The sequence below is a fragment of the Somniosus microcephalus genome, chromosome 9 (assembly GCF_052327205.1).
Source record: "Somniosus microcephalus isolate GS21.2 chromosome 9, FLI_Smic_1.0, whole genome shotgun sequence".
Taxonomy (NCBI): Eukaryota; Metazoa; Chordata; class Chondrichthyes; order Squaliformes; family Somniosidae; genus Somniosus; species Somniosus microcephalus.
In genome coordinates, this window is record NC_140995.1 from 79,169,174 (window position 1) to 79,181,235 (window position 12,062).

Consider the following 12,062-nt stretch of genomic DNA (forward strand, 5'->3'; position numbering starts at 1 on the left):
AGGTGTTTACTAAGCAAAGTCTGGAGGGGTACTAACGGATATAACACAATATACAGGCTTATATAGCCCGAGTGGCCATTACCGGCATTACAGCACATATGGGGCTCTTAAAGGCACATACACTACATAGTTGTCTATGAAGTTATACCTAGTGAGAAGGCATCTTGACAATGGGTGATTGAGGCTGAAAAATAACATGTTTGAAATTTGGAGGGATGCTGGATGAGGATATGAATCTTATTCAGTGCTGTAACACTTGGAAGCAGGTCAAAATAAGCAACATTAACCAAAACAAGAGGATAAGTTGGAAGGTGGCAGGAGAAAAATCAGGACCAACACATCCATCAGATAAAAATATGGTTAGCAATAAAATAATGGTACAGCAACAATCCCCATCACTGAAGCAGCCGGGAAACCCCACGACAGGTGATAAAATGGACTTTGAAAAAGAAAATGTTGAAATATTTAATATGATTACTATTTTGCTTTGAAAAGGAAAGCCTTGAATAAAAAGTAGTTCCTCTTCTTCCCCTTTAAGTTCTAATTTCTCCCTCACTCCACAGCAAAGTAACAGAATGTAAGTATGTTCCATATACATTTACCTTCCAACCAACGCCATTAAAAAAATCTGGTATTTATCTAATTGTTGTTTGTGGGACCTTGCGGTGTGCAAATTGGCTGCTGTGTTTCCCTACATTACAATAGTGACTACACTGCGAAAGTAATTCACCGGCTATTAAGTGCTTTGGGATGTCCTGAGGCCATAAAGGGCAACAAAGAAATTAATGTTCTTTCCTTCTATGGAAAAATAAATAGCAATGTGATTTTTTTTCATGTTTGTGATGCACATTACAAACCGGATAAATACCTTGTAATTTCCTCCTTGCTCCCATGACGTTCTTGTTCTGTGTTGATCCTTTCCCTCAGGCGATTAATCTCCACATCAATACTTTTGGGAGTTCTGGCAACCTCCAATCGCTCTGCATAAATCTGCTTGGCTTTAGCAGTATTTTCCTGGGATAAACAAGAACATAAGGAGTTGAGAAAACTAAAAAGGGCACTTGGCACATCAAGCTCTTTGCAACTACCAGTGTATCTCAGGCAGTACCATCTATCATTTCTGTTACCACATGTACTAGCACGCAAGATGACAAATTTACGTCCCTGTATGAGGCCAACAGTTAGGGGTACTGTCTTATACACAAGTTAAATCCCCTCCAACTTCCTTCACAGTTGAGCAATTTCTGCAAGGATGGTAGATGCAGCAGCACTATACCAGCACAATCCGCTCAACTATTATTCCACTCGGTCATGATATTTAAATGGCCAATAGGAGATCCAATAGTTTTAAAAATGATGAAGTTTTGATAGTGAATAAGGAAAGATTATTTCCTCTGATTAGGGAGTAAATGGCAAGGGTCATCAATTTAAAATTAGACGGGTTTGAAGAAAGTTCTTTCGAGGATTGTAGGAACATGGAATCATTTGCCACAAGCTGGGGCAAAGACCACTGTTTATTTTAAGTAAAAATTGGATAAATATTTGAAGCAGTGAACGATTCAAGGCTATTGAGACACAGGACAGCAAGATTAGTTGTGGATTGCTGCAGCAAAGAGCTGGCACAGACACAATGAGCTGAATGGCCTCCTTCTGTGCTGTAAATGTCTATGGCAACTTGTCCTCCAGACTCCAGTTCAGGCTCAGATTGTTGATTGCAAATCTCATCTCCATGTCTACCCTGCTGGGCTGTCTCCCATTTTAAAATCAACAGCAGAAATCTGAATCATAATCAAGAGGGACAGCCACCATTTAAATAACTCAGTAGTGAGGGAGGAGCGCATTCCCACCAGTGGCTGGTTTGCATTGTCTGCCTTGTGATATTTCTCACTCCTGGCTTCAGCCCAGACTCCTCCTATTGAGTTAAAATCAGAAACAGCACAACAGGATAGCTACAGAGAGAAGAGATTTAAATATCAGCAGCAGGAGCTGGGACTGAATCAGGATGGAGAGTTGCTGTTGAAACAATGCAGCTTTGAAGGAGCGGAGCAAAAGGTGAGACAAATGGTTGAAATGATTTAAAAAACAGCAAGATACTGAGAAATGGGTATTTTTGCAGTATGCAGGACTCCAGATTTAAACATAAATACATTTTCACTGTATCACAAGTCATTTAAATATGTTACTGCCATATAACCTCTTCAACGATTCCCCAAGATCAGTACTCACATGAGCAGTTAAACAAAACAGCTGAAACAGCAGAATGCAGCACTAATAGCTGGAACTTAATCTGCTTTCTGTTGAGTGCCCCATGAGGCAATGCAAACAGCTCATATTCTAAATCTATTGTACTAAAAAGCTATTCATGTTTGTCAAAAAAGGGATATTTCGATTGCATTTTAAAGCTTTAAAGACACACTCAATCAGAGGCCAGCATTCTGACAGGGTATGTGCTTGGTGCAGTAAGAAGTCCTATTGAAAATGACAATGTATTGTGGCACCATCTTGATTTGCAAATACATCAAAATATTGTTTCAATGCAAATAACTTATTTTACAGAATTATTTGAACAGCTCCTCCAACAGTTCAACAAGTTTGTCTGAGTAGCTGAGCCATGCACACCAGGAAGATGACAGGTTCAATCCCTGGTCCGAGGTAGCTGATCGCTACCAGCACAGCAGTAAGGATACTACAATTTGCCTCACAGTCCTTGGATTACGGACAGGAAAAAGAATAAAAACCTGAATATTCCAATGCCTGATGAAGGCAGGGTCAGATTCAGCTGTAATGTGCTTCGCAGTCAAATAGCTATGACTCTCAGACAAAGATTACACATGAATATCATTTGGATGAGTTACCAATGTCTCTTATCCAATTATCAGTAACCATTGCACCAATGCAACCAGCCCCAAGCATGAATTCTACATCTTCAAGAAAGGAGGGGAGAAGAGCAAAGAAAAATTGGTGGCAGAAAAAAACACTTTACTGGCTAAGAGTAATTATTTTATTCCCAGCAAATAAGTAATCTTTTGAAAACTGAATTGGTAAAATAACATATAAAGTTTACTGAAAAAAGTCATTCAAAAATATTCTTCAGGAAAAAATTATTTAGAATATTTATTTAAGCTTTGTGCCATGCGACTGAGATAAGATAGCCAAACAAAGAATTTTTCTCTATAATAATCACTGTGCTTCAAATTAAGTGTTTAAAGCAATTTAGGATACTGACATGAGAAGATGGTAAAAGGACACAAGTTAAAATCTTTATGTTAATATTTCACAATACTACGACTTCGCTTTTGTAAGGCTTATAGCGGTGCTTTAGCAGCAGATCACTCCCAGATAGAAAAATCTGTTAATACCTCTAAAACCTTTTCTTTACTTTCCAGGTTCTCCTTTAGTTTATCTATTCCATCCAAATGCTCACTTTTTTTCTCTTCATAATGTCTTTTATGATGTTTACACTTTCCAACTTCTGTGTCAATCTTACTTAGTTCATCCTATTAAGAGGAAATGCAAGTTATTTTTATACTGAACATCTACAATTCTAAAACAAACTAAAAGTTGGAAAACTTTATACAATTAATTTGCACCTTTATTGGATCAGCATCTTCAGCTATTAAATTTATCTTCTCCTTTATCTCTTTGTACTTTTGTTCAGCCTCGTGCATTATCTTTCTGTGTTCATCCATATCCTTTCTGGCCTGCTCCAACTTACTCTTGCCAGACTCAATTCTGTGCCAGATATCTTGCACTTCTTCTTCCTAGTTTGTTTTTTAAAAAGGAAAATTAAGAGTCAACTAGAAGGGAGCCAGTTGTCACCAAACTTGTATAACTGATTAATCTGCATGGATCAATCTCAAGCCTCCAAAATGTAACACATGAAAAGAAAATTCATAAGTCTATTTTGTGCAGAATTTGAAATGATTACGTACAGGTTTGAAATAATTCAAATATGGTTAAGACTCTTACCAGCGTGGAAATATCCACAGACTGGGGCTCGTCCACATTCTCCAAATCTGTGATTTCTAGCTTTATTTTTGTCGCATTTTCCTAAAACAAAGAATTGAAAAATATATGGAGAGGTTCTTTTCTTTTTATATAAAAATACCTGCAAGCATGTTTTTTTCTCAACTTCTAACTACGGACCTGGATTTTCCTCCTTTGCATTTGTTTCGTTTTCACCTGAGTCTCATTTATCCGGATTTCTTCCACTATTGACTGCAATCGTTGCTGAAAATGTGACATCTGGGCCATCTTATTGCTCACTTCCACTTCCAGCTGACTGTAACACAAAGAATCTTAGTGGCCAAAATGCTTACATTTCTGGAAAACAAAATAGCCAATACAAATTTCCCCGTTTAGTAGTAACACTTCTTTGAACTAGCACAAGTCACAGGCAAGCACCCATTAAACTGCAGATCAGCTCCTAGCGGTGAATCTGCACACTAGAACTGCATATTAGGTTACACAAACTCCTTGCACTGGTATTTACTGGATAGCAATCTGCAAACTTCACGCTTCACACACGTGAGCAGAAGGACCGACTAAGGACCGAGAATTCCAACAACGCAGCAACACATGATGGGGGAAAAATTCGGTATCGCCCCATTTGGGGCGCAATGATCGGCCGGGCGCAAAGGTTAGCGCCTGGCGCTAATTATCGCCTCCAACTGCAAACTTGGCTTTTATCGCCCCTGGAGGTGATTGGAGCGCTAAATCAGGCGCTTCACATCTGTCTTAAGGCGCAAAGGCCAAGGAGCGATGGCGAAGCTCATGTGATGTCAGTCAGCAATGGAACACAGACACACTGGCACCGGCCAATTCTTAAAGGGGAGTTCTGATGAATGGTCATCGACCTGAAACGTTAACTCTGTTTCTCTCTTCACAGATGCTGCTTAACCTGCTGAGTTCCTCCAGCATTTTCTGTTTTTATCTTAAAGGGGAGGGTTTATCTTGGTCTCCATCCGCATCCTGTTCATTGCAGCCTTGAGTCTCGGCCTGGAGAGACCTGTACATCAAGTCTGCTGGAAAGAACAATAGAGACACCCATGGAAAGAGCTCAGAGTGCCGCCCCACAGTCTCTTCTAAATAGATACAAGGAAGGGCAAATCAAAATGAACCTGCAAAGTGCTGCTCAGTATGCAAAACTTCTTCACACAGTGTAGAATCTCTCCAGAAGTGTCTCTCTCTCAGAATGCGTGGTGCAAAAATGTCACCAACAAAAAAAGGCAGGAAGCGGTCGCCTTTAAATAGCGCTCCCCCAGTACCTTCCCGACTGCAAAACGCTCCCCTCAATCTGTCGTTGCTAGCGGCAGGCGTTAAGGCAGGGAGCGCCACTCAATTTCCAGTCCGGGGCGCTACCGGGGCGTTGCGCACTCGACTGACGTCACGATCTGCCGGCGCAGGAGATCGTGGCGATAGTGTTTAGCGCCGCCGCAAAATGTCCGGTCAATTTTGCGAGAGGCACAGATATCGCCGCGCCCAGGCGCTAGTTGGTTTGCGCCCCACTTAGCGTCCTCTTAAGGCGCTAATGGGTGGCGCTACCAACTGAATTTTTCCCCCGATGTTCTTAAAAAGGTGGCATTATAAATGAATAGCAATTAACAGTCAGGGAACATACAAGAGTTAAGATTCAATACAAATATGGTACTCAAGGATGTTATTTAAATGTAGGCTGTTCATGAGAATCAACAATCATAAAAAGTGCATAATTTAGTCCTAAAAAAAAAGGGGAAATCTCAGTGGGTTGATATGATGACATTGTATCCCTCTGTGGTTCATCAATTGGAGCACAACCGCATTGCCCAATTCTTCAATCTCTAAGGTGTTTAGATAAACCAGCAATACAAACTTTGCACTGATACCAGACTACAGAACAACCTATTCATTTTAGCTTCTTCAGGTCATATGTCAGCCTCTCTCAAATATTAGCACATTTATCACCTAACAATTCTGAACCATAATTGAACATATACCAAGCCAAAGGGGATGATTGGCGGCGAGTTGAGGGTTGAGGGGGTGGGAGAATGATGAAGCAGGACTGAATTTCCAGCGTATTTTTAAAGACCTATTGCTTCAGGCTGCTAATTTTTTCTGAAAGGTTGGAATACCAAGATAGTTGATCCAGAAATTTACAAACCTGATTTGTGATTCCACATCAGCACCCAAGTATCTTGCCCTGTCCATTTCTGTGGAGTAGTAGCGGTTGGTAAAGACCTGGTCACCTGCTGCAGTAAAGGCTTCTCTGCAGTTCAAGGGTGGCTTTTGCTGCTGCATAATTTCACGAGCTCTGCTGTTGCTCTAGAAATGAAAATTGAAATTGCAGATATTTTGTTTCCATGACTTGCTAGAATTCGTTCAGTATAAAAGTGGTTGCTTGAGATGAATTCTGGTACACACCTACTCAAAATGTATTACTAATTTTTCTATGAAGGGCAATTAAATCTGTTGTATATATTACCTTTTTGTATACTGTCATAAAAATCATACATTGCATCTATGTTTGACCAATGAGTTAGCATTCTGTACATTATAATGCAATCCCAGGAACAAAATAGCAGTGAACCAGATCTTAGATTGCAGTGAAACAAACATTCATTAGACAATGAAATCAGGGTATGTTAAGTTAGAATATGGAATCAGAAATTTATTTGCCTCGGTTTTCAAAAATCAAAATTTACTTCATTTATTTGGTACTTTGCTAATTTATTACAAGTTTGGAATTTGAGAGAGTCTGGTCCAGATAGGAGGCAAATTCCCCAGACAAGATACAGAAGCAACTTGTGAAGCTCTTGCACAGCTCCTATAGTGGGATGTCCAAATGCGATGCACGGGCCATTTCTAGCAATCTGGCCCACCAATTCCATTCTACTCTGCCACACTCTGGTTTATATGGGTTGAATTTTGTGAGGCTTGAGGTTTGAAGAATGCTGTTCTTACTGCTGTTGCCTCAGTGGTGAAGAAATCCCAAATTGTGACATCAAGATCTGGCGATGTCCACACCTTGAGATGCAATTTGTTAGGAATATCGATTTAAACTTTACATATACAGCCTTCGAGGATCCATGGCACGCATGAAGTGGTCCAGGGAAACAAAAAGCTTGGGCACTTGTCCTAGAAGCTGTTATCAGGACAATTCCACATGTATTGATCGAATGGTGAGAAGCACACATAGCCCAAACAGGAGAAAGAAGAGCAGGCCAGAGGCTGGGAATTCTGCGGCGAGTGTCTCACCTCCTGACTCCCCAAAGCCTTTCCACCATCTACAAGGCACAAGTCAGGAGTGTGATGGAATACTCTCCACTTGCCTGGATGAGTGCAGCTCCAACAACACTCAAGAAGCTCGACACCATTCAGGATAAAGCAGCCCGCTTGATTGGCACTCCATCCACCACCTTCAACATTCACTCCCTCCACCACCTGCGGACTGTGGCTACAGTGTGTACCATCTACAAGATGCACTGCAGCAACTCGCCAAAGCTCCTTCAACAGCACCTTCCAAACCCGCGACCTCTACCACTTAGAAGGACAAGGGCAGCAGACGCATGGGAACATCACCACCTACAAGTTCCCCTCCAAGCCACACACCATCCTGACTTGGACCTGTATCGCCGTTCCTTCACTGTCGCTGGGCCAAAATCCTGGAACTCCCTTCCTAACAGCATTGTGGGTGTACCTACACCATATGGACTGCAGCGGTTCAAGGCGGCGGCTCACCACCATCTTCTCAAGGGCAATTAGGGATGGGCACTAAATGCAGGCCTAGCCAGCGACGCCCACATCCCATCAATGAATGAAAAAATAAAAAATCTCTTTCTAGAAAGTTTAACTGTCAACATGCGTCCTGCTGACTATTTCCTACACATGTATCTCTTGCAAAAGAGAGAAAAAAAAGCCTACTAGTACAATATTGCAGGTTAATGGATGTAAGCACGTTGCAGTTTTTTTTAAACACAGTAGTCGACCCTCCCCCCAAAACAACGACATTGCATATGTGGTGTTAAGACCAAGCACAGTATTCGGGTTAAGCAGGGTGAGGGGTAACTGAACCCAGGCAGCAGGGGCAGGGAAGGAAACAGAAAGAGGGAGGAAGATTTTAGTACAAGACATTAAAAAATATAGAAGATGGCCTGTGTTGATGGTAATCCTGTATTATTGAAAGAAAGGAAAAACAAATTTCAAACATGCAGAACTCCTAAAGTTCTATGCAATTTTAGTCAGGAGCAAGCAGGAAAACATGCTTCAGTGATAAAAGGTTTATGATCTCCCCATGGTTATTAATAGCTCTAAGCAAATATTAAAATCTCCACTTTGAAGCTCATTTTCACTATGCAGCTGAAACAAAGTTCTAGGTTTTGAAGCAGTATTGGTGTTGTGCATAAAGATAAGTTAACATATAGCATATAATGAAATTTAAAAAACGAAACTTAATTTAATTAACTAATTGCGGTAAATAATTTGATTAACATGAAACTAATTAATTAAATAAAAAAAATAATGGGAGAACAGGCGATGTGTTGCTGCTGCAATATGTGGGAGCTTGTGGACATTTTTGTCCAGGATGACTACATCTGCGGTAAGTGTCTGCGGCTTGAGAAACTTTGGTTCCGAGTTGAGGAGCTGGAGTCCAAGCTGCTGACCTTGCGAGGCATCAGGGAGGGAGAAAGTTACCTGGATCTTTTGCTCCAGGTGGCAGCCACACCCCTTAGATTAAATACGTTAGAATTGACACGTGGTCAGGGACAGGAGGGTGTGACTGCGAGTGAGGCAGGCATGGGGATCCAGGAGGTAGTATTGCAGGAGCCTCAGTCCCTACACTTGTCCAACAGATTTGAGGTTCTTGCAACCCTTGTGGACAAGTGCGGGGACTGCAGGGAGGACGAGCAAACTGACCACGGCACCGTGGTACAGCAAGCCGTTCAAGTGGGGGGGGGAGTAAAAAGGAAGGTGGTTGTAGTAGGCGACAGTATAGTTAGGGGGATAGACACTGTTCTCTGCAGCCAGGAGCATGAGTCCCGAAGGCTATGATGCCTACCCGGTACCCGGGTAAAGGACATCTCCTCCGGGCTGGAGAAGAACTTGGAGTGGGAGGGGGAGGATCCAGTTGTCGTGGTCCACGTAGGTACCAACAACATAGGTAGGACAAAGAAAGAGGTTCTGCTGAGAGAGTTTGAGCAGCTAGGGACTAAATTAAAAAGCAGAACCACAAAGGTAATACTCTGGATTATTACCTGAGCCACGAGTAAATTGGCATAGGGTCAACAGGATCAGGGAGATGAATGCGTGGCTCAAAGATTGGTGTGTGAGAAGTGGGTTCCGATTCATGGGGCACTGGCACCTGTGCTGGGGAAGGAGAGAGCTGTTCCGTTGGGACGGACTACACCTGAACCATGCTGGGACCAAAGTTCCAACGAATTGAATAACTAGGGAGGTTGATAGTGCTTTAAACTAAATAAGGGGGCGGGGTCCCAGTGGAGAGAAATCTAGAATGCTAAAGAGAAAAGGCAAGGAAGCAGTGCAGGAAAGCAAAAGAAAAGGAGAAAAACAAAAGTGTCAGTCAGAGGAATCAACGGTTTAAATCAAACGTGGCCACAGTAAATAATAATTTTAATAGGTCTAAGAACGTTAAAAAAACAAGCCTGAAGGCTTTGTGTCTTAATGCGAGGAGCATTTGTAATAAGGTGGACAAATTGGCTGCGCAAATAGAGGTAAACAAATATGATTTGGTTGGGATTACGGAAATGTGGCTCAAGGATGGCCAAGACTGGGAACTCAACATCCAGGGGTATTCGATATTCAGGAAAGATAGGCAAAAAGGAAAGGGAGGTGGGGTAGCATTACTGGTTAAAGAAGGGATTAATACAATTGTAATGAAGGATATTAGCTCTGATGATGTGGAATCTGTATGGGTAGAATTGAGAAATACTAAGGGGAAAAAAACATTAGTGGGAGTGGTATATAGACCTCTCAACAGTAAAGCAGAGGTTGTGGATGGCATGAAAAGGGAAATTAAAGAAGCTTCAATAAGGGCACAGCAGTCATCATGGGTGACTTTAATCTACATATAGATTGGGCCAACCAAATTAGTAACAATACTGTGGAGGAGGAATTCCTGGAGTGTTTACGGGATGGTTTCCTGGACCAATATGTCGAGGAACCAACCAGAGATCAGGCCATCTTAGACTGGGTATTATGTAAGGAGAAAGGATTAATTAGCAATCTTGTTGTACGAGGCCCCTTGGGTCGGAGCGATCATAATATGATCGAATTCTTCATTAAGATGGAGAATGAAGTAGTTGACTCGGAGACTAGGGTCCTCAATTTAAATAAAGGAAACTACGATGGTCTGAGGAGAGAGTTGGGTAGGATTGATTGGGGAATGGCACTCAAAGGGTTGACGGTGGATAGGCAATGGCAAACATTCAAAGACCGGATGGATGAGCTACAGAATTTGTTCATCCCAGTTTGGCATAAAAATAAAACAAAAAAGGTGACTCAACCGTGGCTAACAAGGAAAATTAGGGATAGCATAAGATCCAAGGAGACGACATATAAATTGGCCAGAAAAAGCAATAATCCTGAGGATTGGGAGCAGTTTAGGATTCAACAAAGGGGGACAAAGGGATTAATTAAGAAAGGGAAAATAGAATACGAGAGGAACATAAAAACTGACTGTAAAAGCTTTTATAGATATGTGAAGAGAAAAAGATTGTTGAAGTCAAGCGTAGGTCCCTTGCAGTCAGAATCAGGGGAATTTATAATGGGAAACAAAGAAATGGCAGACCAACTAAATTCATACTTTGGTTCTGTCTTCACAAAGGAGGACACAAATAACCTCCCAGAGATGCCGGGGAACATAGGGCCTGATGAAAGGGTGGAACTGAAAGAAATCAGTATTTGTAGGGAAATGGTGTTAGGAAAATTGATGGGACTGAAGGCCGGTAAATCCCCAGGGCCTGATAATCTACATCCCAGTGTACTTAAGGAAGTGGCCCTAGAAATAGTAGATGCATTGCTGGTCATCTTCCAGAACTCGATAGACTCTGGAACAGTACCCATGGATTGGAGGGTAGCTAATGTTACCCCACTATTCAAAAAAGGTGGGAGAGAAAAAGCAGGTAATTATAGACCGGTAAGCCTGACATCGGTAGTGGGGAAAATGCTAGAATCTATTATAAAAGATGTAATAGCAGAGCACTTGGTAAGCAGTGACAGGATCGGACAAAGTCAACATGGGTTTACAAAAGGTAAATCATGCTTGACTAATCTACTGGAATTTTTTGAGGATGTAACTGGTAAAATAGATAAGGGAGAACCAGTGGATATGGTGTATTTGGACTTTCAGAAGGCTTTCGATAAGGTCCCACATAAGAGATTAGCGTGCAAAATTAAGGCACATGGGATTGGGGGCAAGGTATTGACTTAGATAGAGAACTGGTTGGCGGACAGAAGGCAGAGAGTTGGAATAAACGGGTCGTTTTCCGAGTGGCAGGCAGTGACTAGTGGGGTACTGCAAGGATCGGTCCTAGGACCCCAGCTGTTCACAATATATATTAATGATCTGGACGAGGGAATTGGATGTAATATCTCCAAATTTGCAGACGACACAAAGCTGGGTGGGAGGGTAACCTGTGAGGAGGATGTCGAGAAACTCCAGTACGATTTGGACAGGTTGGGTGATTGGGCAGAAACATGGCAAATGCACTATAATGTGGATAAATGTGAGGTTATCCACTTTGGTGGCAAAAACAGGAAGGCAGATTATTATTTGAATGGCAATAGATTGGGAGAAGGGGAAGTGCAAAGAGACCTGGGTGTTCTTGTGCACCAGTCGCTGAAGGTAAGCATGCAGGTGCAGCAGGCGGTTAAGAAGGCAAATGGTATGTTGGCCTTCGTAGCAAGAGGGTTCGAGTACAGGAACAAGGATGTCTTGCTACAGCTGTACAGGGCCTTGGTGAGACCGCACCTTGAGTATTGTGTGCAGTTTTGGTCGCCTTACCTGAGGAAGGACGTTCTTTCCATGGAAGGAGTACAGCGAAGATTCACCAGGCTGATACCTGGGA

At 42.0% G+C, this 12,062-nt stretch overlaps 1 protein-coding gene across 6 annotated transcripts in view; it reads right to left on the reverse strand.

Annotated features, from left to right (window-relative positions):
- LOC147112491 (structural maintenance of chromosomes protein 6-like) overlaps positions 1 to 12,062 on the reverse strand; it is a 157,480-nt gene that overhangs the window by 65,298 nt on the left and 80,120 nt on the right. For all 6 annotated transcript variants that reach the window (XR_015079511.1, XM_085996790.1, XM_085996791.1 and 3 more), the window contains 6 exons: positions 6,140 to 6,300; positions 4,147 to 4,282; positions 3,970 to 4,050; positions 3,591 to 3,761; positions 3,360 to 3,497; positions 869 to 1,014 (listed from right to left, as the gene is read on the reverse strand). Coding sequence is in view for 5 of the 6 variants with exons in the window: in XM_085996790.1 (XP_085852916.1) it covers positions 869 to 1,014; positions 3,360 to 3,497; positions 3,591 to 3,761; positions 3,970 to 4,050; positions 4,147 to 4,282; positions 6,140 to 6,300 (833 nt within the window). In the remaining variant the exon portion in view is untranslated. The remainder of the gene's footprint in view (positions 1 to 868; positions 1,015 to 3,359; positions 3,498 to 3,590; positions 3,762 to 3,969; positions 4,051 to 4,146; positions 4,283 to 6,139; positions 6,301 to 12,062) is intronic.